Here is a 25,200-nt window from a genome sequence, read left to right as displayed (position 1 = left end):
GCTATTGCCAGCAGGAGAGTGAGTTTGTGGGGGGGGGGGGGTGAGAAAACCTGGATTTGTGCTGGAAGTGGCCCACCTTGATTATCATACACATTGTAAGGAGAGCGATCACTTTAGATAAGCTATTACCAGCAGGAGAGTGGGGTGGGAGGAGGTATTGTTTCATGGTCTCTGTGTATATAATGTCTTCTGCAGTTTCCACAATATGCATCCGATGAGGTGAGCTGTAGCTCACGAAAGCTTATGCTCAAATAAATTGGTTAGTCTCTACGGTGCCACAAGTACTCCTTTTCTTTTTGCGAATACAGACTAACACGGCTGTTACTCTGAAACCTGGAATTAATTTGCAATCTGGACAAGGTTAAATTAGGCTTGAATAAAGACTGGGAATGGATGGGTCATTACACAAAGTAAAAACTATTTCCCCATGCTATTTTCCCCCTACTGTTACTCACACCTTCTTGTCAACGAGTTTGAAATGGGCCATCCTGATAATGACTACAAAAGTTTTTTTTCTTCTGCTAATAGCCCACCTTAATTGATTAGTCTCGTTACAGTTGGTATGGCAACACCCATCGTTTCATGTTCTCTGTGTATATATATCTTCCTACTGTATTTTTCACTGCATGCATCCAATGAAGTGGGTTTTAGCCCACGAAAGCTTATGCCCACATAAATTTGTTAGTCTCTAAGATGCCACAAGTACTCCTCGTTTTTCACCCCCTTTTGTACAGCACTTGGAGATCTAGGGATGAGGACCATTACACGCTAGCTTTTCACTGGGGTGAAAATGGAATAAGGGCAAAAGCATCCATATCTAGATTTAAAAACATTCTTTTCAATGAGCTACAACACCATCTGGATTTCTGTGTGTTTTAGGTGTTGCTAAGGTGCTTAGCCCCATGATATCTAAGCACTAGCCTAGAAGTCACAAAATATCCTGTAGCCAACAAGAACATGTTCACTAGGACATGGCCTTATCCCACTCTGGAGGGGTCAAAACAAAGCCCAGTTTGTAAATGCTTTGGATCAGGGACAGTTTCATTCTAGATCTTTGTACAGCACCCAGCACAACAGGGCTCTGATCTCAATGGAGCCTTTGGGCACTACCCCAATGTAAATCATAAATAATTCACCAGTAAGGCTGGAAATCTCAGGACTCTTCAACAGAGCAATTAAGTACCTGGGTTACTCCTAAGGATAGCACCCTACCAGCGGAGCCTGCAGTCTCAGCCACATAGATAAAGTGCCTGTACCTGCTTTCTAAGATGGGCTGGAGGCAGATCTGGTTAATGAGAATATGAAAGATTTCCACCACCTTCTTCCTGGAATGAGAAAGCCTCCTCCACAAGTCAGCCAGTAAGCTTCAGAGAGAGAAAGAGCGAGAGAGTGCGAGAGCACGGAGTTAGTCTCAACACAAGAAAAAAACCCATCTCTGTGGCTTGGGCCCTGCCCACTTTGGAGGAGAAGCTGCATTAGCTGAGTTTACATGAACCATTAGACCACGGTGAGCTGGGGTGTGAATCTACCTCGCACTAGCCTGCCACACTCTAACTGACCTTGTGCACCCTGCTGACATGTGTTAACAGTCTGTTAGAGCACTTTGAGCTAATCTTCTTTGAAACTCAAAAAAGAACGAGGAGTGCGCGTGGCACCTTAGAGACTAACAAATATATTTAGGCATAAGCTTTCATGGGCTAAAACCCACTTCATCCGATGCATGCAGTGGAAAATACATATACACAGAGAACATGAAACAATGGGTGTTGCCATACCAACTCTAACAAGACTTATCAATTAAGGTGCCACAAGTACTCCTCGTTCTTTTTGCTATTAATTTATTAGTCTCGTTACAGTTGGTATGGCAACACCCATTTTTTCATGCTCTCTATGTATATATATCTTCCTACTTTATTTTCCACTGCATGCATCCGATGAAGTGGGTTTTAGCCCACGAAAGCTTATGCCCAAATAAATTGGTTAGTCTCTAAGGTGGCACAAGAACTCCTCGTTCTTTTTGCTGATACAGACTAACACGGCGAGCACTCTGAAATTTGAAACTGGACTAGATCAAAGCACTCTGATGAATCGTTAAACATGTCAGCAGGCTGCACACAGACAGACTCCAGCAGGCTAGTACGGGGTAGAGTCACACCCCAATTTGCCAGACTGTAAGGCAGAGGTGGGCATTCTACAGCCCGTGGGACCGCCCTGCCCGGCCCTTGAGCTCCCGGCCGCTCCCCTGCTATCCTCCCTCCCCCGCAGCCTCAGCTCGCTGCACCACCAGCACTCTGGCCCACTGCTCCTGCCGGGCGGCGGGGCTGAGAGCTCCTGCCGGGCGGCGCAGCATGGTAAGGGGTGGAGAGCGGAGGGGTTGGATAAGGGGCAGGGGATCCCGGGGGACAGTTAGATGGGGCGGAGGTTTGGGGGGGGTGTCAGGGGACAGGGAGTGGGGGGGGACCTGTCAGGGGGTGGGGGTGTGGATGGGGTCGGGGCAGTGAGGGGACAGGGAGCTCGGGGTGGGGGAGGGTGGATGGGTCAGGAGTTCTGAGGGGGGCAGTCGGGGGCAGACAAGGGACGGGGGCCAGGCTGTTTGGGGAGGCACAGCCTTCCCTACCCGGCCCTCCATACAGTTTCGCGACTCCAATGTGGCCCTTGGGCCAAAAAGTTTGCCGAACCCTGCTCTAAGGGGTTCTCAAACTGGGGGTCGTGACCCCTCAGAGGGTCACAAGGTTATTACATGGGGGTTGCAAGCTGTCTGCCTCCACCCCCAAACCCTGCTTCGCCTCCAGCATTTATAATAACGTTAATATAAAAAATGTGTTTTTAATTTATAAGGGGGGTCATACTCAGAGACTTCCTGTGTGAAAGGGGTCAGCCATATAAAAGTTTGAGACCCTGATCTAACTGTTCATGTAAACAAGCCCACAGTCTGTCTCTGCTGCAAGGAGCAGACAGAACCATTTCACAATCTGTTTGAATACATATTCTAAACAAAGTTGCTCTATAAACATTTTTTAAGCACTGTTACGCTTGGTTCTCACTAGCTAAGCAAAGTATTTAAACCACCTTAGCAAGAACTCTGCTTTCAAACACATTGGGGCAAATCTATGAATGGAAGTATACCGGCTCTTTTACATGCTTGCACTTATTACAGGTTTAGGATTCAACTACTTTGGGATAGTGCACTATGCAGAGCCTCTCCCTAGAAAGGAGAGAAGGATTTAATTAAAAATCCCACCAGATGGGAAAGAGGCTTTTTTTGAAGTCAGAAAAGCTTCTTCTTCAGGACTCTTGAGAAGAAGCCAAGAAAGGCAGAGAGAGACTAAGGGGATGGATGTGGAAGGGGAAATAGTGTTTTAATTTAGGTGTAGGGGTGGTTCTCTCTGAAAAGAATGAGCAAATCTTCTCTGCACTTTTTACCTCTTATCCTCACATGTCCTCCTCTTAATTGCAGATTCCAGCTCAGGAAACGCGAGTTCATAAAATGAAGCCAGTCTGCAAAAACATGTAATAAAACAAGAACTGTCAACAGATGTTTTTAGAACACTTCATTAAAAAACAAATCAAATGGGAATCTTGATATTGATATCTCCAGTCTCTCATTACTAGCAGTTCCAGCGCTGATCCTCAGTTCCCGCTCTGACCCTTGTTTCATTATAGCTTATTCCCAGAAACACAACTAAATAGATGTGAGGCTGGCAAACAGCAGCTCCCTATGGATCTGTTCAGCACTTATGCTACAGCTGCAGCCGAATGAGATGGTTTCAAAGCATCCTGCTGCTGACTAGGCAAATGGTCTGAGCTACTCTAGAGCATTCTGCACTCACATCTGCAGCCCATGAAGAGTTGACAGACTGATGCACCCAAACTGAACTCCCTTCTTACTTCTGTTAGATCTCCTCTTTCCAATACTGCAGAGATCAGGGGAGCTAGACACAGAGGCTTTGATGGCAGACATGCTTGGTCCCATTTGCAGGGAGAGAGAACACATGCTCCTTTTGGGTCTTGGGAAGGAACAAAGGAACCACTTTGGCCTAGTACCTGGTTCTGAAAGCCAGACAGCCCATACACACCATTTTTACCTAGAGACAAAGCATCATGGGATGCAGATATACTTGCCCTCACCGAGAAACAACTGGGTTTGCTTCACGATTTGCTAGGGGTTTACAACTGATGGTTTATAGTTCTTTGTACAGAGGCTAAGACTGCAAAATGGTGCGTAGAGGATACACACACACTGCTCATAACTGGTCTCATATCAAGATGAGAACATGCCTCAAGGACACCAGTTTAACAACATAGCAGAAACCAGTTCATACTTCTAGGTCAGGACACAGAAGATTAGCAAGAGTGACAAGAGGCTGATTTAGAAACCTTTTAGATTCTCAGAAAGGGACACATGCAAATCAGTATTCACCTGCCATACCCCAAAGAACCAGTGATCAGTCCAGATTGACAGTGCATTAATAAAATGCAGCTATCCCCTTAAAAGAGGGCAGGGCCGTTTTAGTGTATTTCAGACAACAACAACAGAACTAAAAGCAACTGTTTTTTCCCCTTGGGTTACCAATCACCATAGTGCAGCTGTTTGGCCAGTCTAAACATTCACCACCAGTCCAATAATCTGACTACTGTAAATAGCATGACGACATACAATGGGGATAACCCTCCAGCAACCTACACTTCTTAGAGCTTAAAACCTCTTATCTTACCAAATGTAATGAGCCACATTTTTAAATCTACATCATCATTAATATCCACAATCAAGGCAATTGTGGCCAAAGTGACTGACTTAGCGTGTGGTTGCCCACATCCTTATTAAAGGGACAGCCTGCAGAGACCACCGATCCCTGTACACAGTGCTGCCTACACCCAGATGACGATGGCGTGCTAAACCCTGAAATCGTTATAGGACACACTGCAATATTACTGAGGAAGCGGCTGCAATCTGGTCCATTTTATGGAAATTAGGTGCAAGCCAACCTCCTGGCAAATTGCCAAGGTACTCCTCAATTGGGGAAACTCTGGGCAACCCCTGTAGTGACCTGTTTTATTCACCAAAAGACTACTCTACCATCAGAATAAACTGAGCAGCCTATTCTTTTAATGATAAATGTAAAGGGAAAGGACAAAACAGCACACTCGGCATTTATACTCCACTAAGCCAAGCTGTCAGGAACTAGACACATACCTGTAACAGAAGTCATGTTTTTGGACAGTCTGACAGGCCAGGGGAAAGACATCAAGAAAGGCCCAAAGGGTGGTGCAAGTGTCACACAAGTACAGCACGATATCCTTCAATGCCTGGTAGAGAAAGAACTATTCATTATCCAAAAAGAGGAAAAAGTCACATCGAGTTGTCCTGGCAGCCTAATATTCTGAGACTAGTGCTAATGCATTGAGTTCACGGAAAAGCTGCTCTTTTGAGGGTGGGAAGAGAGTCTGAGCTCACGGCACAAATAAGATAGTCCACAAAAATTTAGGACAACTATATTAGCCCTTTTCTCCCTCAGAAGGCATAATGGAAGTGTCTGACTACTGATGCTCATTAAAGTTTCTAAGGCACTTTTGTTAAATTAGGGGGGCCCTGGCCAAATCCCATTTTGCATAATGGCAATTTACCTCCTTAAGTCCCTCTGGAACTCCAGCTGGATACAGTATTCTTCCCCTTCTATCCTAAATGGTTGCACAACATTAGTGTTTGAACTTAAGGAGCTGACATGGTCCATTTTCAGTGGCAGCCGAAGTGATTGGGAGGTATTGCCAATACAGAGAAGGACCAGGATATCATACAGGAAGATCTGGATGACCTTGTAAACTGGAGTAATAGTAATAGGATGAAATTTAGTAGTGAAAAGGGCAAGGTCATGCATTTAGGGATTAATAACAAGAATTTCTGTTATAAACTGGGGACGCATTACGTGGAAGTAACAGAGAAGGAGAAGGACCTCGGAGTACTGGTCGATCACAGGATGACGATGAGCCGCCAATGTGATATAGCCGTCAAAAAAGCAAATGCGGTCTTGGGATGCATCAGGCGAGGTATTTCCAGTAGAGATAAGGAGGTGTTAGTACCGTTATACAAGGCACTGGTGAGACCTCACCTGGAATATTGTGTGCAGTTCTGGTCTCCCATGTTTAAGAAGGATGAATTCAAACTGGAACAGGTACAGAGAAGGGCTACTAGGATGATCTGAGGAATGGAAAACCTGTCTTCTGAAAGGAGACTCAATGAGCTTGGCTTGTTTAGCCTAACCAAAAGAAGGCTGAGGGGAGATATGATTGCTCTCTCTAAATATATCAGAGGGATAAATACCATGGAGGGAGAAGAATTATTTAAGCTCAGTACCAATGTGGACACAACAACAAATGGATATAAACTGGCCATCAGGAAGTTTAGACTTGAAATTAGACGAAGGTTTCTAACCAACAGAAGAGTGAAGTTCTGGAACAGCCTTCCAAGGGAAGCAGTGGGGGCAAACGACATATCTGGCTTCAAGACAAAGCTTGATAAGTTTATGGAAGAGATGTTATGATGGGATAGCCTAATTTTGGCAATTAATTGATCTTCGACTACTAGTGGTAGATATGCCCAATGGCCTGTGATGGGATGTTAGATGGGGTGGGATCTGAGTTACTACTGAGAATTCTTTCCTGGGTGTCTGGCTGGTGAGTCTTGCCCACATGCTCAGGGTTTAGCTGATCGCCATATTTGGGGTCAAGAAGGAATTTTCCTCCAGGGCAGATTGGCAGAGGCCATGGGGGTTTTTTGCCTTCCTCTGCAGCATAGGGCACAGGTCACTTGCTGGAGGATTCTCTGCACCTTGAAGTCTTTAAACCACGATTTGAGGACTTCAATAGCTCAGACATAAGTTAGGAGTTTGTTACAGGAGTTGGTGGGTGAGATTCCGCGGCCTGCGTTGTGCAGGAGGTCAGACTAGATGCTCATAATGCTCCCTTCTGGCCTTAAAGTCTATGATTCTTCTACATCAGAGGTTCCCAAACTTTTTTTGCTGTGCTCCCCCTTCAACATAGGAGTCACATAACATGCCCTCACTCCACCCCACCCCCAACATCCACCCATCCGGGAAGTGACTGAGGGGAGCAGACAGCTCCCACTCAGGTGTCAGCAGGACACTGCAGGAGTGAAATCAGGAAGGCCAAATCACACCTGGAGTTGCAGTTAGCAAGAGATGTTAAGAGTAACAAGAAGGGTTTCTTCAGGTATGTTAGCAATAAGAAGAAAGTCAAGGAAAGTGTGGGCCCCTTACTGAATGAGGGAGGCAACCTAGTGACAGAGGATGTGGAAAAAGCTAATGTACTCAACGCTTTTTTTGCCTCTGTCTTCACGAACAAGGTCAGCTCCCAGACTACTGCACAGGGCAGCACAGCATGGGGAGGAGGTGACCAGCCCTCTGTGGAGAAAGAGGTGGATCGGGACTATTTAGAAAAGCTGGACGAGCACAAGTCCATGGGGCCAGATGCGCTGCATCCGAGAGTGCTAAAGGAGTTGGCGGATGTGATTGCAGAGCCATTGGCCATTATCTTTGAAAACTCATGGCGATCGGGGGAAGTCCTGGATGACTGGGAAAAGGCTAATGTAGTGCCCATCTTTAAAAAAGGGAAGGAGGAGGATCCTGGGAACTACAGGCCAGTCAGCCTCACCTCAGTCCCTGGAAAAATCATAGAGCAGGTCCTCAAGGAATCAATTCTGAAGCACTTAGAGGAGAGGAAAGTGATCAGGAACAGTCACCACGGATTCACCAAGGGCAAGTCATGCCTGACTAACCTAATTGCCTTCTATGATGAGATAACTGGCTCTGTGGATGAGGGGAAAGCAGTGGACGTGTTATTCCTTGACTTTAGCAAAGCTTTTAACACTGTCTCCCACAGTATTCTTGCCAGAAAGTTAAAGAAGTATGGGCTGAATAAATGGACTATAACGTGGATAGAAAGCTGGCTAGATCGTCAGGCTCAACGGGTAGTGATCAATGGCTCCATGTCTAGTTGGCAGCCGGTATCAAGTGGAGTGCCCCAAGGGTCAGTCCTGGGGCCGGTTTTGTTCAATAGCTTCATTAATGATCTGGAGGTTGGCGTGGATTGCACCCTCAGCAAGTTTGCAGATGACATTAAAATGGGAGGAGAGGTGGATACGCTGGAGGGTAGGGATAGGATACAGAGGGACCTAGACAAATTTGAGGATTAGACCAAAAGAAATCTGATGAGGTTCAACAAGGACAAGTGCAGAGTCCTGCACTTAGGACGGAAGAATCCCATGCACTGCTACAGACTAGGGACTGAGTGGCCAGGCAGCAGTTCTGCAGAAAAGGACCTAGGGGTTACAGTGGACGAGAAGCTGGATATGAGTCAACAGTGTGCCCTTGTTGCCAAGAAGGCTAACAGCATTTTGGGATGTATAAGTAGGGGCATTGCCAGCAGATCGAGGGACGTGATCGTTCCCCTCTATTCGACATTGGTAAGGCCTCATCTGCAGTACTGTGTCCAGTTTTGGGCCCCACACTACAAGAAGGATGTGGAAAAATTGGAAAGCGTCCAGCGGAGGGCAACAAAAATGATTAGGGGACTGGAACACATGACTTATGAGGAGAGGCTGAGGGAACTGGGATTGTTTAGTCTGCAGAAGAGAAGAGTGAGGGGGGATTTGATAGCTGCTTATACTACCTGAAAGGGGATTCCAAAGAGGATGGATCTAGACTGTTCTCAGTGGTGGCAGATGACAAAACAAGGAGTAATGGTCTCAAGTTGCAATGGGGGAGGTTTAGGTTGGATATTAGGAAAATCTTTTTCACTAGGAGGGTGGTGAAGCACTGGAATGGGTTACCAAGGGAGGTGGTGGAATCTCCTTCCTTTGAGGTTTTTAAGGTCAGGCTTGACAAAGCCCTGGCTGGGACTATTTAGTTGGGGATTGGTCCTGCTTTGAGCAGGGGGTTGGACTAGATGAGCTCCTGAGGTCCCTTCCAACCCTGATATTCTATGATTCTATGATCCCCAGAGGACACCATGGCAGCATGGCGTGGATCCAACCAGGGCTCCTCACCCTCCCTCCCGCCAAGTCCAGAGTCCCTCACTCCTGCAGGCTTCAGAGGATTTAAAAACACATGGAGCTGTGGCCAGCCAGGCATCTGGGCCCTGTGGGCAGGGTAGCAGTGGGGACAGCATGCAGGGAGTCCCCAGCAGTCAGAGAGGGGAGGAAGTGGCTGCTGCCAGGGCAGGGTAGCGTGGTGTGAGTCTGGGGTAGGCTTGCACTCCTCCACCACTACCGGGACTCCCTGTGTGCTCTCCCTGCTGTTCCCCTCTCCCGGACACTCAGCCAGCTGCAACCCCACACCTACCTCGTGCCCCTGATAACATCATCATGCCCCTACTGGGGGGTGCGCCTCACAGTTTGAAAACTAATCCTATATATGGTTTGTACTGTTAAAATGTCTGGAGATTTACATTAGATTATGAACTCTTTTAATATGCGCTTGTACAGCACCTAGCCCAATGGGGCCCTTCCCTGCACCACGGCTATACAACTAATAATTTTGAAGGAAGGGGCTATTTTAATGCAAGATCGTCATCACAAAGCGATTTTGCAATTACTCAGATCCTTGATATTGCTTTATTTCGTAATATTCCCTTTCACACTGCTTAGCAGGGGTTGGAAAGGAAAGGAAACAAAGGTCATACCAGAATTTATCGGGGGAAAGGCAACCCAAAATAATAGAAGAACAAAGAATATGGAACTCCGTCACATGATAAGCACTGAAACAATGTCTAGGAGCCATATGCTTAATGAGACCTAAGTATCTGGGAACCATTTGACTCAATGCGGGGTTAACAGTCTGTGGTTAGCTTAGCAAAAAAGCTATGTACACGGCGGGAAAGGTTACAGCAATAACTCCACCTGGAGAGGCATGGTACTAGGAGTCACTTTGACTCTTTCTTCCAATTTCTGGGGCTTGGCTGAGGCCCCATCACATTGCAAGCCACACTCCTGCAGAACGTTGTTGAACACCTGGATCACAAAGAGCAAACCATTATTACATCAGACAGGCAAATGCACCCAGTGTGTTCTATCTTGTCAGCAGTCCTTTTATGACTGTCAGCTGAACTGAACAAAAGACATTGCTATTTACACACAATGGAGAGCTGCCTAACCTGAAAGCAGGGACAAATTTATCTGTATCTTTCTCTCACAGCCTAGAACTTAAGAAACAACTCTATTACATTTGCATCTTTGGAGATTTGCCATCCTCCTCCCTCCAACAGAGCAGACTATAAGATGAACAGAGGGGCCACAGGCATTTTTGAAGTTGAATATTTGGATTTATACTGCTTTTCCTTTAAATCACCAAGTGGACTTTGGACTGGTATATGCGTGCATGCAAATATCCCGATGCTCTTTCTGTGATAGTGTTAATTAACAAAACATCCAACACACAGTATGCAAAGCAGAGCTCTGTAAACCCAAAGTAATTACTTCAAGACATACACCACATACAATGGGCAGAATCTTCACTGCCCTTCAAATAACTGTTTTGAATGGATAATCTGGCATCACAGAGCACTTTTACATGTGACACCATCTCTCACACAAGTGCTCCTGGACCGCTGAGTTTAGTACATCCGAAGCGTGATGGAGATGGAGACACCAGAGAGAACAGAAAGCCATCCCAGCTGTCTCGACAAAATTACTTTTTAAAATTTGTTTGAGGACTAAAACACAAATTTTCCCATTGCAATGATGCCAAGGTACCTTGATTCATATTCAAATTAAATATGAGCATAGCCCAGTCAGTGTGGGGAAATTCTTATTGCTCAGAGCAACGAAAGCTCAGAACATTGGACCTGGCTAATATCTGTATAGGAGCAATTTATGTATCTTGGTTCCAAAGATATTTTCATTCTCTCCTGTGAGCTTACTGGATGTGATCACTAGTGTAAATGTCTCAGTCTCTTGTATTTGGGCAGGGGGAAATGGGCATTTCCTATATGAACTATCTAGCACAGGAAGTCCCAAGGATTCGCAGCAAGGATAGTGTCATAAACAGGTAGGATGTGAGGGGGTTAGCTGTGAGTAAACCATTGTAGATAAAAGCCATCTAACATCGGCTGGTATAAGTCAGGGGATCAAATACAAAGAAACACAAACAATTCTTCCAGCCTGCAACTATGCCTCCTGGGACTGTGTCAGAGCCTCCCCTGGAGGCTCAGAAAACCACCCCAAGCCAGATAAAGAGGCAGTACCTGTAGGATTGTGGGCACCGTCTCATTCAAGTCCCTGAAGTAACTTGATTGCTGAGTGAAGATGTTTTCTGAAAGAAGAGGAGGAAAAAATCCATTCCAGATTAATTCAAACGTTCAGCCCAACAAGCAGCCTCACACCAAGCAACGTCCTTATGTACTATCCACAGCATCTTCTCTAAAAATAAGACTTGTAACCACCCAGGGTGGAACTATTGACCTATACCCACCACAAGTACAGTGCTTGTTCCTATATAGCTGACCATCTCCTAACAGTTCAGTACAGCTGGAGAACGAAAGAATGGCCATATTGGATCAGGCCAAAGGTCCATCCAGCCCAGTATCTTGTCTTCCAACAGTGGCCAGTGCCAGGTGCCCCACAGGAATGAACAGAACAGGTAATCATCAAGTGATCCATCCCCTGTCGCCCATTCCCAGCTTTTGGCAAACAGAGGCTAGGGACACCATCCCTGCCCATCCTGGCTAATAGCCATTGATGGACCTATCCTCCAGTAACTTATCTAGTTCTTTTTTTAACCCTGTTATAATCTTGGCTTTCACAACATCTTCTGGCAAAGAGTTCCACAGACTGACTGGGCATTGTGAGAAAAAATACTTCCTTTTGTTTGTTTTAAACCTGCTGCCTATTAATTTCATTTGGTGACCCCTAATTCTTGTGTTATGAGAAGAAGTAAACAACACTTCCCTATTTATTTTCTCCACACCAGTCATGATTTTATAGATCTCTATCATATTCCCCCTTAGCTGTCTCTTTTCCAAGCTGAAAAGTCCCAGCCTTATTAATCTCTCCTCATATGGAAGCTGTTCTATACCCCTAGTCATTTTTGTTGCCCTTTTCTGTACCTTTTCCAATTCCAATATATCTTTTTTGAAATGGGGCGACCACATCTGCACGCACTATTCAAGATGTGGGCATATCATGGATTTATATAGCAGCAATATGATATTTTCGGTCTTATTTTCTATGCTTTTTCTTAATGATTCCCAATATTCTGTTCGCTTTTTTGACTGCCTCTGCACATTGAGTGGATGTTTTCAGAGAGCTATCCACAATGACTCCAAGATCTCTTTCTTGAGTGGTAACAGCTAATTTAGACTCCATCATTTTATATGTATAGTTGGGATTATGTTTTTCAATGTGCATTGCTTTATATTTATCGACAGTGAATTTCATCTGCCATTTTGTTGCCCAGTCACCCAGTTTTGAAAGATCCTTTTGTAGCTCTTCGCAATCTGCCTGGGACTTAACTATCTTGAGCAGTTTTGTATCATCTGCAAATTTTGCCACCTCACTACTTACCCCTTTTTCCAGATCATTTATGAATATGTTAAATAGGACTGGGCCCAGTACAGACCCCCGGGGGACACCACTATTTACCTCTCTCCATTCTGAAAACTAACCATAGATTCCCACCCTTTGTTTCCTATCTTTTAACCAATCCATGAGAGGACCTTCCCTCTTATCCCATCACATCTTATTTTGCTTAAGAGCCTTTGGAGGGCTGGTAATGAGAATGTTCATTAGAACACATTGTCCAAGATGCTAGATGATTCAAGCACTGCACGGTTGGTTGAGTCAGTAAATAATATCACTAAATGCTCCTAGTTCCTTTATTTGACAGCTGTAGTTGAGTTTTAATTGCTAATTCCATGTACGCCAGCAAATGTTCTGTAGCATATTTTTTAAAGGTAACGAGGCCTTATCTTAATAACATAAGACTAGGTATTGCTCTCATTATCTTTTCAAAATATTCTGCAGAATATCAGAGTGCTGTAAATCTTAACTGAGTAGTGGAGAGACATTGATTGCCCTTTTTCCATGAATTACCAGACATGCTGTACAGATTACCATGGTTCCACCACAAGGACAAACCTCTTGCAGAGTTTACACATGTGTGTAAGACCTATGAAAAATGTTTCACAGAGAAGAATAAGGACAGGAAAAATCTGATTTTATGCATTTGCACACCTGAATTGCACATGCAGATACCATGATTGCATACACAAACAGCCAGGTAGACATGTCACAGGAAATCTGTGTGCACAATTACTGCTGGTGCACACACAATCACAGTAATTGCATGTACCATTTAGACTAGGTTTTTGAAACCTAGACTTAAAAAAAAAGAAAAGAAAAAAGAACATTTTGATAACTCCTCTAAAGGGCCTTTTTTGGGGGGGGTCTCCTGCATTTGGGGCACAGGAGAGTGAGCTTATGTCAAGAGACCCTGGAAAGAAAAAAGAAAAAAAAAAAAAAAAAAAAAGAGGAGAAAGATCAGCATTCAAAAGTCAAAACGCTGAGGCCTGGAAATTTGGCAAAAATCTTGTTTGAACAGCCTGTGTCACAAGATTTCTCATACTTCCCATTTTAGCTTGGATTGAATGAAAAATCCAATAATAGCCATCTTTCAAAGGAAGGAAAAAAGTTAAATTATTCAAACTTCAGAACAGTCTGGGTTTGAATTTTAGATGAAGGATTCTAGATCTTATTGTATCCAAAACTACGTGCTCCACCAGCCCTGCTCAGGTGGAAGTTAAGGATCGCAGATGGCCCCTTGTGAAAAGAATAGGGATAAATGCAGTGCCCAGACCAACTCGTCCTCTGACCATAAAACAGGCTCTAATGTCCAAGGCTGAGCTGTTGCTAAACGTATAATTGCTGCTGTGTTTGCTGACACAGACACAGGCAGAGCAGTGATGAATTCAGTTGGTAAAGTGCTTTGAGATACTTTGCAACTAACAGGGACTCTATGAAAATCAAGTTCTGTTTTTCCAGTTCAAGTTCTCTGTAGTCACAGAACAATCACATTGTGTGTTTTGTCTAGCTGCCAGCTACAGGAGCAAAAGGACCAATCTTAGCAGTCAGACTGCTCCCCCTTCCCTCATCCTGCAAAGAATAAGGCTTTCTGGACTTTCTCCTCACCCCCAGGATCTTCCATGTTCCTTGTGGAAGCACAGAGTCCCTTTGCAGTCTCAGAGCTGCATTTTAACTAGCCAGAGGAGTTACTGTTGAGCAATAAAGAGACCCTGTAGCAGATCTACCCTAGGAAGCAAGAGGGACTATGAAACAAACCTAGCTCTCCCAAACAGCAAAGTGTAATCCCCTCCCCACATCACCCATAAATAAAGATGGTTCACAAGAAAGTAAAAGAAAACCTGTCTTATTCAGAAATCCCAACTTCTTATTTTATAAGGAAGAGTTTGTTCTGAGGTTGCTTCACTCGGTAGCAATCCCACCCCCTTCAATGCCTGCCTTTCAGAGAACAACTAGAAAGCCTCAAGCAACAAGCTGCCCCCAGCTTTGACTAACCAATCATCTTCTGAAGTAGGGAGCCATTTCCTTTCCCAAAGAGCACACACAGATCCAGAATCTTAGGGATGTCAAACAGGAAGTTATTGTAAAGAATTTCTCCAAAAACAGAAGGTGTGATGAAGTGTTCCTATTAAAAACAAGAGAAACCAGATTAAAAAAAAAAAAAAGACAAAATAAACTTCTAACAACTTGAAAGAGAATCCATATTCTACTCTGCATAGGGTTACCATATTTCAGGTTCCCAAAAAGAAGACAATGTGGGAGGTGGAGTTGGGAGGAAGGGGTATCTGGGAGATGCTGGAGGGATGTATGTGTACTGGAAGAGGGGGATGCTTCAGGGGTTTCCTGCAGCCTCACTCTCGAGGTGGGGGGCAGTGTCACTCCCTATCACCGTGGCAGGGTAACTGGCGTGGGCCCAGGACGCAGCACCTCCCAGCCTCTCCCCCACCCCAAGGCTGGGAGCTGGGGCCTGGGTGGGCAGGATCCAGCAGCTGTGGCTGCTAGGAAGTAACCAATCAGCTGCAGCTGCAGGGACCAATCATGGAATGGAGACAGCTCTTTCTGAGATGTAACATCAGCTAGTTAGTTCACAAAAATCCAGACGTTGCCTCTTATTTGAAAAATCCACTCAGACAGAGGGTGGAGGATCAAAAAAGAAAAAATGTCCAGATGCATGGTAACCCTAACTCTGCAAGGATTAAAGCATTTACAGTAATACCTATACATTGTCCAACATCTTTAACTCAAGCACCTCAAAGATATCAAGACTACCACCCCTGTGAGGTAGGCAAGCATTTTACAGATCTGGAAGCCAAGGCACTGAGGAATTAAGTTCCTTGCCTAAGATCACTTCATCAGTGGCACAGATAGGAACAGAACCCAAGACTCCTGATTTACATCTCTGTGCTCCAAACCCCTACACCAACTCCATCTTCCAGATGTAACTCATGTAACTAACATGTTAGGCTGGAAATGTTTTTAAAATTCTAAATGACAAAGGTCTTCAAACTAAAATTCTCTTTGCTTCTGAAATGGAGAAGTATGCAATTTAAAGAATAATAGTGGAAGCAATGACTAATAAAAGAAAGATTTGCTTATGATGGCAAACATTATCCATCCAAAGCATGTGTTCTCCCAGTTAATACACTGGACAGGGAGTTAGGATTGCTGGGTTCTATTTCTAGCACTCTCACTAATTTGCTATGTGGCAACAGGCAAACCATTGACTTCAATTTACCCAAATACTTAGCTACCTCATTGGGGGTAGCTGTGAGGTTTAATCGATTAATGTCTGTACAGTATTCCTTCTCAGATGAAAGGTTCTGCAGAAGTATGGAGTACTTTTATTGAAGTGATGTTAACTACAGGATACAGCACTTCTTTCACCTGTTCTCTTCCCACTCCTCCAACACTCACACTGAGATCTTTTCTCAAAACAGACTGAAATTGACCATCATGACAATGCATATTCTTAAAATAAACGGTCATAAATGTAAAGAAAAGGGTAGCATAAAATCCCTCCTTGGCAGCTATACTGAATCGCTTTACCTGTAAGGGGTTAAGAAGCTCAAATAACCTAGTTGGCACCTGACCAGAAGGATCAATGAGGAATGAAGACACTTTCAAATCTGGGGTGAGAATTTGTTTGTGGCTCTCTTTGTTTGTTCCCTCTCTGTACGGAGGGAGTGACCAAGCAGGTACAACATTTCCTGAAAATATACCTGGAATGATCCATCTAAAATTACAGAAATTGTAAGTAGGCAAGGAAATGCATTAGGATATCTTTTGTTTTAGCTTGTAAATTTTCCCTATGCTAAAAAGGTAGTTTCATTCCTGTTTTGTAACTGTGAAGCTGAGCCAGAGGGGAATCCTCTGTGTTTTAAATCCTTTTATTTATCCTCTAAAGTTACCTTCCATCCTGATTTTGCAGGTGTAATTCTTTTACTTTTTCTTTATAAAGTTCTTCTTTTAAGAACCTGATTGATTTTCAGTGTCCTAAAGACAAAGGGTTTGGTCTGTGCTCATATTGCTAACCAATTGGTTGGTATATTATTCTCAAGCCTCCCCAGGAAAGGCGGTGAAGGGGCTTGGGGAAATATTTTGGAGGGACAGGGATTCCAAGTGACCCCTCCCTGAATTTTTGTATAAATCACTTGGTGGTGGTGGCAGCAATACCGTCCAAGGACAAGGAAAGGAATTTGTGCCTTGGGGAAGTTTTAACCTAAGCTGGTAAAATATAAGCTTAGGGGGTCTTTAATGCAGGTCCCCACATCAGTACCCCAGAGTTCAGAGTCGGGGGGGAGGGGAGGGAACCCTGACATAAACCAAGGAGGATTTCAGGTCAGTAATTATTAAAACCTGAAGACAGAATGAGTTTCTTTAAGGCCCTTGTGAAACTTCCACCTCTGCTAATGAGCATTCCACTCACACACCCTTCATTATGATGCAAAGAAAACTGTAATTGGATGCAATTTTAAATCAACCATTGGGAGAGACAGAAATTTGGAGAAAGTACAATGGGAGAAGTCTCAGTCTGGGTTGCATGACTTGATGCCTGGACCAGGGCAGCAGGTGGCATGAGAGTGGTCACCAACACATGGCTACAGGGGCCTCCAACAGTCTCTCACACCTTTTATGCAGCCCTGCAAAGGCTAACTTACTGTAGATTCTCTTATACTACCCATTTATAATGCCACACCTTGCTAACCTATTATTAAGAGTAGCATTTTCCTTTGTGAAGCAGATTAATGAAATCATTACGCACTTAAGATAGTTCCGTCCTTTGCTGATTGGTGGACTATCTTTGTGGAAACTATTGGAATGAGAAAAATAGGGGCTAAGAAAGGAAGGCAGCCAGGAGAGATGAATAGGAAACACAGTCTGTTTCCCAAAATGTCTGTCTATTTTTGTAAGCCATACAGTGTGCAGTGAGGGTAAGAAGAAGAGGTATTTACTTTGGACTCCTTGTGAGTAGACATTCTGAGGAAGGTTAGGAAGACACTCCGATGAAGGCATTTTTGGATGTCATTCACCTCCAGAGGGAAATCCAACGATGCATCAAACTTGCGAGGGGCATGGCACAGATATGAATCCAGGCATTTCTGAAGTGTCTCATCAAATATGACCTAATACAACAGAACAAAGGCAAATGGGGAGAGGGAAAGATGAAGCATGCACAGTGGTACACCACATCACATGACATATATGCAGTGCACGGTATTTAAATTCAACAGTAAGCCAAAGAAATCAAAGGTGTTCAGAGGAGTCCATGGTCCATTGATTCCAAACTAACAGTTTTAAAATTCATTATCAAAAATCTTTAAGGAAATATTACAATCTTAATGTTACACGATCCAAAATTAAGATGTTTGGGTACGAGCAACAAAAGGCAATTATGAGCCTTCATCAGATACGTGAATTAAACCTACTTTTCTAAGCACTCATGTAAGTCACAGGTTTTTATTTATTATCTATTCAGTAATGTTACCTGGCACCAAAATTTATCATGAGGCAAAGCCAGAAGCCAGTTCAGATCATCTGCAATGAACTTTGCTCGTTCCAAGAACTCCTCCACTAGAGCAGGGTCTCTGACTTTAGGGGGTGGTTTATATAGCACAAAAGACCGATCAGCTTTCAGTTCTGGATGCTACAGAAAGCAAAAAGACAATGTGTTAACAAACCAGGGACCAAGCAACAAGAATTCCTCTTAACCATTTATGCAGCCAGGGACATCTCTCATATTTTTAGGAAACTGGTGTGTGGTTATCAGGAATCCATCCTCTTATGTTCACTGGCAGGTCTCCCCGCTCTTTAATCTTTAAAACACTGCAGATCAGTGGTTCTGCATCATCCTTATTTTTCAATAATATTTTCAGAATCCTGCACAGTTCAGTATGTGTTGCTCCTTGTATCCATTCAGATAAATCACTGACAAGCAACTCTCCCACACCTCCAAAAGAAAGAGCAACAGCTCAAAGTCATTCCTTTGAAATGTTGCTCCCTTTCAATACCGATGCTTCAGCACCTTCCAGAGTCAAGCTGATTGGACTATCCAATACAGAAATCAAACAGGTTATCGTCCTTTAGTGCAGCTTGCATTGCACTGAGCTCTGACTTCAGCCTGTGGTTGCAAATCCACATGGGCAAGGGCACAGAACGTGGTGGCACAGAGGAACCAACACTGATGCTCCACCTCAGAGTTAAACTTCTAAACTGAGTTTCAAATATCAGTAAGTTTCCTCTCCACTACAGGAATATCAACACTATCCATCAAGCAATTCTCGGAATGAAGACTACGTTTATAATAAACTTGGATACACCACACTGCAACAGAACAAAAGCCCCAAATAGTTTCAATGAACTACAACATGCAGACTTCAATTTCACTTCAAATAAAACCTCCTCCTATAGGGAAGCTGTTTGGGTTTCACTGTATTTTGGTCCCAGAGCCAGTTTTGCTAAAGTCGCTTCTTGAAATGAGAGAATGATTTGTTGAATGTTTTCATTTAAAAAACTACACAGCTCACCAATGCTGGTAAAGTCCTCAGTTTCCCTGTCTTTGGATCCGTCTCTCTAAGCTGGAGTTCATCCAAGGGTAATACTGGCATTGTGCTGAGATCTCTGTCTTTGGCAAACACCAACATAAAAGCAATATGAGGAACTGTTTACAGAAACAATTAACCAACAACAAAACAAGACAGGTTTAAAATGCACCCCTTCTATAAAAAGCACCCCTAGAGTCTGGAACCACATCAAAACAAAGGAAACCTTTACACCACCAAACATCAGACTTCAGGAGACATCCAAGGATTAGGTGCATAGGCACAGAAAAAGCAGCTCCCCATGACTTAGAGTACAGCCATATTTTCTTTACAGCATTTACACCAAGCACTCACAAAGACATCCACAGGAGCACCAAAAAGAATTTTTGTTGGTGTAGTTTCTTTTGTGTAAATGCTTAAAATTCTGACATGGTTACTGAAAAGTCCTGTTAAGACCTCTCCTGTGTAGAGGCCTGTAGCCATAGTCTATGTCCAGACTTCAGAAATTCTAAGGACGGTCATAAGACATCCTGCTAATATGTTATCAAAAGAAGATTCTGTGTTCTTATGAAGCAAGTTTATTAAATGATTATATACATAATATATATATTTTAAGGACATGAGATTAGACTAGAAAAGATATTTGAGCTTTCACTTTTCTTTTATGCCCATTGCTTGTTTGATTCTGTACAAGCCCCTGTATTCTCACAGATACTGTTATTATACAATTAGTTCTACTAAATGAAAAACCTTGCTATGGCAATTCAAGAGAAGATGTACCATTAAAAACACCCTTAAAAATCTCAAATATTAAAAAGCTTGGAAACTGCAAGCTCAACAAAGCTTTTGTACTTTAATTTCTGTGGTTTAATAAAAGTACGATCATTTATTTCAAATGCTGTTAAAAAGTTGTACTCAAGTTAAAGCTTAAGACCCTGATCCTGAAGTTAGATGGACGTCTTTGGACCCTTATCCTCAGGCAGAACCACACTTATGCCATGTTCACCCAAATGGATCCAAATGCAGCATCCAAGCGTAAGCTGGAAATGACAGATTCTGGGTATATCTCAACCACAGCTGGAAGTAAACCTCCAGCCCAGGCAGACAGACTTGCACTAGTCGCGCTCAAGATGGGCATTTTTAGTGCACTAAGTGGACGTTCCAGCTCAGGCTGGAGCTCAGGCTCAGAAGCCTTGGGATCAGATGGGCTTGAAAGCCCGAGGTTCCACCTGTGCCAGAACATCCACATTGCTATTTTTAGCACGCTAGCTTGAGCCTGGCTAGGGTGAATCTGTGTACCCATGCTGGGAGACTTGCTCCTAGGCGCAGTGTAGACATACCTGAAAGGCTGAGGCTTTTGTCCATTTGTCACCTGAAATTTTAGATGACAAAACCTTTAATGTTTAACCTTTTAGATAAATGGATCTTATGACAAATGGATTTCTTATAAAATCCATTTAACAACAAATATATTTCACCATGCTAATCCCAATATACAACCAGTGCAGTACTTGCGCGGGGTGGGGGGGAGAACTATTTACAGCATTCTAAAAGCTATTAAAATGGTAAGCTTCACACCAGGGTTTTAAAAATATAGCTATGTAGGAATTTTCACATTTCTATGATAAATCACTGAGGCTGAAAAAACCACAAGGATATTGCTTTTATTGTGAGACAAAATATTAGTTTTCAGTCTTTGACACAAAATAAATTGTGGACTTACATTTCTAAAAACTGTTTTTAAAAATCTACTATACACATACCTTTAAAAACAAACAAACAGCAGCTTAATTTTCTGAAGTGCTAAGCACCAAGAACTCCAGCTGAAGTCAACAGGACTTACCGATGCTCAGTACCGACGAAAGTTAGACTGCTGACCAAGAGATTGTTGAGCTAAACAGGAAAAAGACGACTAAGATATGCGTTTTTCTATGCGCTTTGGTTTAAGCCTTGAGGACACAACTCCCTGTGTATAGCTTTGGGGCTGCATCAGCAGATGGGACTAGTGTAAAAGCCGACTAACTCTGCCAAGGGGAGACTGAACTGCTCTCCAGTGAGAGTCTTATTCCTAAAAAAGAAAAGGAGGACTTGTGGCACCTTAGAGACTAACCAATTTATTTGAGCATAAGCTTTCGTGAGCTACAGCTCACTTCATCGGATGTGTACTGTGGAAAGTGTAGAAGATCTTTTTATACACACAAAGCATGAAAAAATACCTCCCCTCACCCCACTCTCCTGCTGGTAATAGCTTATCTAAAGTGATCACTCTCCTTACAATGTGTATGATAATCAAGTTGGGCCATTTCCAGCACAAATCCAGGTTTTCTTGAGGTATTCCCACCAACTGTCCCCCTGCCCCCAGTCTCCCCGCTGCTCCCCCACCTCCCCCGACCCACCCCGCTGCCCCCCAACTGTCCCCCTGCCCCCAGCACCCTGCTGCTCCCCCACCTCTCCCGACCCACCCCGCTGCCCCCCAACTGTCCCCCTGCCCCCAGCCACCCCGCTGCCCCCCCACCTCCCCCGACCCACCCCACTACCCCCCAACTGTCCCCCTGCGCCCAGTCTCCCCGCTGCTCCCCCACCTCCCCCGACCCACCCTGCTTCCCCCCTCCTGTCCCCCTGCCCCCAGTCACCCCGCTGCCCCCCACCTCCTCCGACCCACCCCGCTGCCCCCAACTGTCCCCCTGCCCCCAGTCACCCCGCTGCCCCCCCACCTCCCCCTACCCACCCCGCTGCCCCCCAGCCCCCAGTCACCCCGCTGCCCCCCAACTGTCCCCCTGCCCCCAGCCACCCTGCTGCTCCCTCACCTCCCCCAACCCACCCCGCTGCCCCCCAACTGTCCCCCTGCCCCCAGTCTCCCCGCTGCTCCCCCACCTCCCCCGACCCACCCTGCTTCCTCCCACCTGTCCCCCTGCCCCAATCACCCCGCTGCCCCCCCACCTCGCCCGACCCACCCTGCTTCCCCCCAACTGTCCCCCTGCCCCAGTCTCCCCGCTGCCCCCCAACTGTCCCCCTGCGCCCAGTCACCCCGCTGCCCCCCAACTGTCCCCCTGCGCCCAGTCACCCCGCTGCCCCCCCACCTACCCCGACCCACCCCACTACCCCCCAACTGTCCCCCTGCGCCCAGTCTCCCCGCTGCCCCCCAACTGTCCCCCTGCCCCCAGTCTCCCTGCTGCTCCCTCACCTCCCCCGACCCACCCCGCTGCCCCCAACTGTCCCCCTGCCCCCAGTCTCCCCGCTGCCCCCCACCTCCCCCGACCCACCCCGCTGCCCCCAACTGTCCCCCTGCCCCCAGTCTCCCCGCTGCCCCCCACCTCCCCCGACCCACCCCGCTGCCCCCCAACTATCCCCCTGCCCCCAGTCTCCCCGCTGCCCCCCCACCTCCCCCGACCCACCCCGCTTCCCCCCAACTGTCCCCCTGCCCCCAGTCTCCCCGCTGCCCCCCACCTGTCCCCCTGCGCCCAGTCTCCCTGCTGCCCCCCACCTCCCCCGACCCACCCTGCTTCCCCCCAACTGTCCCCCTGCCCCAATCACCCCGCTGCTCCCCCACCTCACCCCACTGCCCCCCACCTCCCCCGACCCACCCTGCTTCCCCCCAACTGTCCCCCTGCCCCCAGACTCCCCGCTGCCCCCCCACCTCCCCCGACCCACCCTGCTTCCCCCCAACTATCCCCCTGCCCCCAGTCACCCCGCTGCCCCCCAACTGTCCCCCTGCCCCGAGTCACCCCGCTGCCCCCCCACCTCCCCCGACCCACCCCACTACCCCCCAACTGTCCCCCTGCCCCCAGTCTCCCTGCTGCCCCCCAACTGTCCCCCTGCCCCCAGTCTCCCTGCTGCCCCCCAACTGTCCCCCTGCCCCCAGTCTCCCCGCTGCCCCCCAACTGTCCCCCTGCCCCCAGCCACCCTGCTGCCCCCAACTGTCCCCCTGCCCCCAGCCACCCTGCTGCCCCCCACCTCCCCCGACCCACCCCGCTGCCCCCCTGCTGCCCCCCTGCGCCCAGCCACCCCGCTGCCCCCCAACTGTCCCCCTGCCCCCAGTCACCCCGCTGCCCCCCCACCTCCCCCGACCCACCCCGCTGCCCCCCAACTGTCCCCCTGCCCCCAGCCACCCCCACCCACAGGCTCCGGCCCCCCCGGCCGGTCCCCGCGCGCTGACCGGCGGCTCCGGCCCGTTACCGGCCCGTCCGGCTCTGACAGCTTAGCCCCGCCTCCCCGGCCGGGCACTTCCGGGGTCAAAGGGCGCTTCCGGCACCGGCAGGAAAGGCGGCCCCGGCGGAGTCCTCGCTCCCTCAGGGCCGCGGCCCCCTTCGCCAGCCCCGGGCCTGGCCCCTGCCGGAGCCCGGCCGCCCTGCGCTCTCCCCGGGGGCTTCCCACCGGCGCCCAGGCCGCTGCCCGCCCCGCGCATCGCAGCAGGGCCCCGGGGCGAGCTGCCCTAGAAGAGCCGGGCTGGCAGGGCCCTCGGGGGTCCCCCAGTCCCGCCCCCGCTCCGAGCAGCACCGATCCCCGGATCCCGACGTGGCCCGGCCAGGGTTGAACCCCCAGCCCTGGGCTCCGCAGCCGCTGCGGGCTGCTGCCCAGGGGCCGCCCGGAGCGCAGGGCTGCCGTGCCCCGCGCTCAGAGACGGACCCAGCAGGGCCTGGATGGGCGCTTTGCCTCCATGGCCCTCATCCCTCAGATGCCCGCAGCCCACAGGGTTTGCCGACATTGATAGCAGATATCGGAGGGGGAGCCGTGTTCGTCTGTGGCCACAAGGACACTCCACGCATCTGAAGAAGTGGGGTTTTTACCCACGAAAGCTGATGCCCAAATAAATCGGTTAGTCTTTAAGGTGCCACCAGACTCCTCGTTGTTTCAGTAGCAGATGTCTCTCTAGAATGACATGATTAGCTGAGCTTTCAATAGCCAGTCAATCATTAAGGGGCTTGATTCAGTGCCCAGGGAAGTCGATGGGACGTTTGTGTTTTTTCCTTGTGCGCCAGGGTGGTAGCACTTTCCCATAGCTGTCATAGGCGCTGACTCTGTGGGTGCTCTGGGGCTGGAGCACCCCTGGGGAAAAATTGGTGGGTGCTCTGCACCCACCGGCAGCTCCCCGCCCCCCCCCAGCCCCAGCTCACCTCCGCCTCCTCCCCTGAGCGTGCCGCTTTTTCCCCCTTGCTCCCAGCACTTAGGCCGCGAAACAGCTGGGAGGGAGTGGGGAGGAGGGGGAACTCGGCGCACTCGGGGAAAAGGCAGGGATTTGGGGAAGGGGTCCAATAGGGGCAGGGTGGGGGCGGAGTTGGGGCACGGACTTTAGGGAAGGGGTTGGAATGGGGGCGGGGAAAGGGTGGAGTCAGGGCGGGGGGGGCGCGAGCGCCCACCAGCGCCTGGGAAAGTTGGCACCTATGATAGCTGTATCACCTCACTGAATGAAATAAAATCTCCGGCACCATGCTAGCCGCATGAATAATGCTACCTAACTTCAAAGGCTTAACTGCTTCACTCCTGCTGAATATGCCTGGTATGTGAGCAAAACCCACGGCTGCAATTGTCCTAGTGTACTAAATGCTTCATGGTGTTGTGGTGTCTTTTCAGTCCCAGGTTAGAACGACAGCGGAATGTTGTTGCAAAGGGGATGCAGGAATGGAGCATCAGCTGCAAAGCGGATGAGACGTTACGTAATATAATAAAAAGAGATTTTTACAAAAAAAGCACGGTTAGATTTTTTTTTTCCTGTGGAAGATCACAATGCAGCCTGTTACTTATCCTTCTGAGTCTTTTCCAGTTCACTGGCAATGGGAGGGCTCTGAGTGTAGCAATAATTTGTACATGTATAGTGCTTTCCACCTGAGGATCTCAAAGTACTTTGCAAACTTAAATAAGCTTCCCAGCCCACGTGTGGTGGGGGAGGCAAGTATCACAATTTGCAGATGGAATAAATGAGGCCCAGAAAATATGTGATTTGTCTAAGTTCACACAAAAGTCCATGCCAGAGTAGGGAATACAGCTTAGAACTTCCATGTGACCTTTGTGTCTAAGAACTTATGTACATGGGAAAGTTATACCAGTATAAGGTAAGCTGTGACTATAAACCAA

General features: G+C 47.0%; 1 protein-coding gene across 5 annotated transcripts in view; it reads right to left on the bottom strand.

Moving 5' to 3' along the window:
• The window catches only part of ASCC2 (activating signal cointegrator 1 complex subunit 2), a 48,259-nt gene extending 24,897 nt beyond the window's left edge, over positions 1-23,362 (bottom strand). The window contains exons 1-11 of one of the 5 annotated variants that reach the window (XM_074972626.1): positions 23,285-23,362; positions 20,892-21,196; positions 19,114-19,211; positions 18,075-18,233; positions 17,542-17,712; positions 14,585-14,714; positions 11,257-11,324; positions 9,914-10,024; positions 5,195-5,307; positions 3,424-3,498; positions 1,257-1,364 (exon numbers count right to left, since the gene is read on the bottom strand). In XM_074972626.1, the coding sequence (XP_074828727.1) occupies positions 1,257-1,364; positions 3,424-3,498; positions 5,195-5,307; positions 9,914-10,024; positions 11,257-11,324; positions 14,585-14,714; positions 17,542-17,712; positions 18,075-18,233; positions 19,114-19,194 (1,016 nt within the window). In that variant the 5' untranslated portion in view covers positions 19,195-19,211; positions 20,892-21,196; positions 23,285-23,362. Of the gene's footprint in view, positions 1-1,256; positions 1,365-3,423; positions 3,499-5,194; positions 5,308-9,913; positions 10,025-11,256; positions 11,325-14,584; positions 14,715-17,541; positions 17,713-18,074; positions 18,234-19,113; positions 19,212-20,891; positions 21,197-21,403; positions 21,477-23,284 lie in introns of those variants that run through there. The other 4 variants (XM_074972624.1, XM_074972629.1, XM_074972625.1 and 1 more) reach the window with 4 other exon arrangements.
• Between the last annotated feature and the right edge of the window lie 1,838 nt (positions 23,363-25,200).

The sequence above is a fragment of the Natator depressus genome, chromosome 15 (genome assembly GCF_965152275.1).
Source record: "Natator depressus isolate rNatDep1 chromosome 15, rNatDep2.hap1, whole genome shotgun sequence".
Classification (NCBI taxonomy): Eukaryota; Metazoa; Chordata; order Testudines; family Cheloniidae; genus Natator; species Natator depressus.
This window is presented reverse-complemented; position numbering and strand designations above follow the sequence as displayed.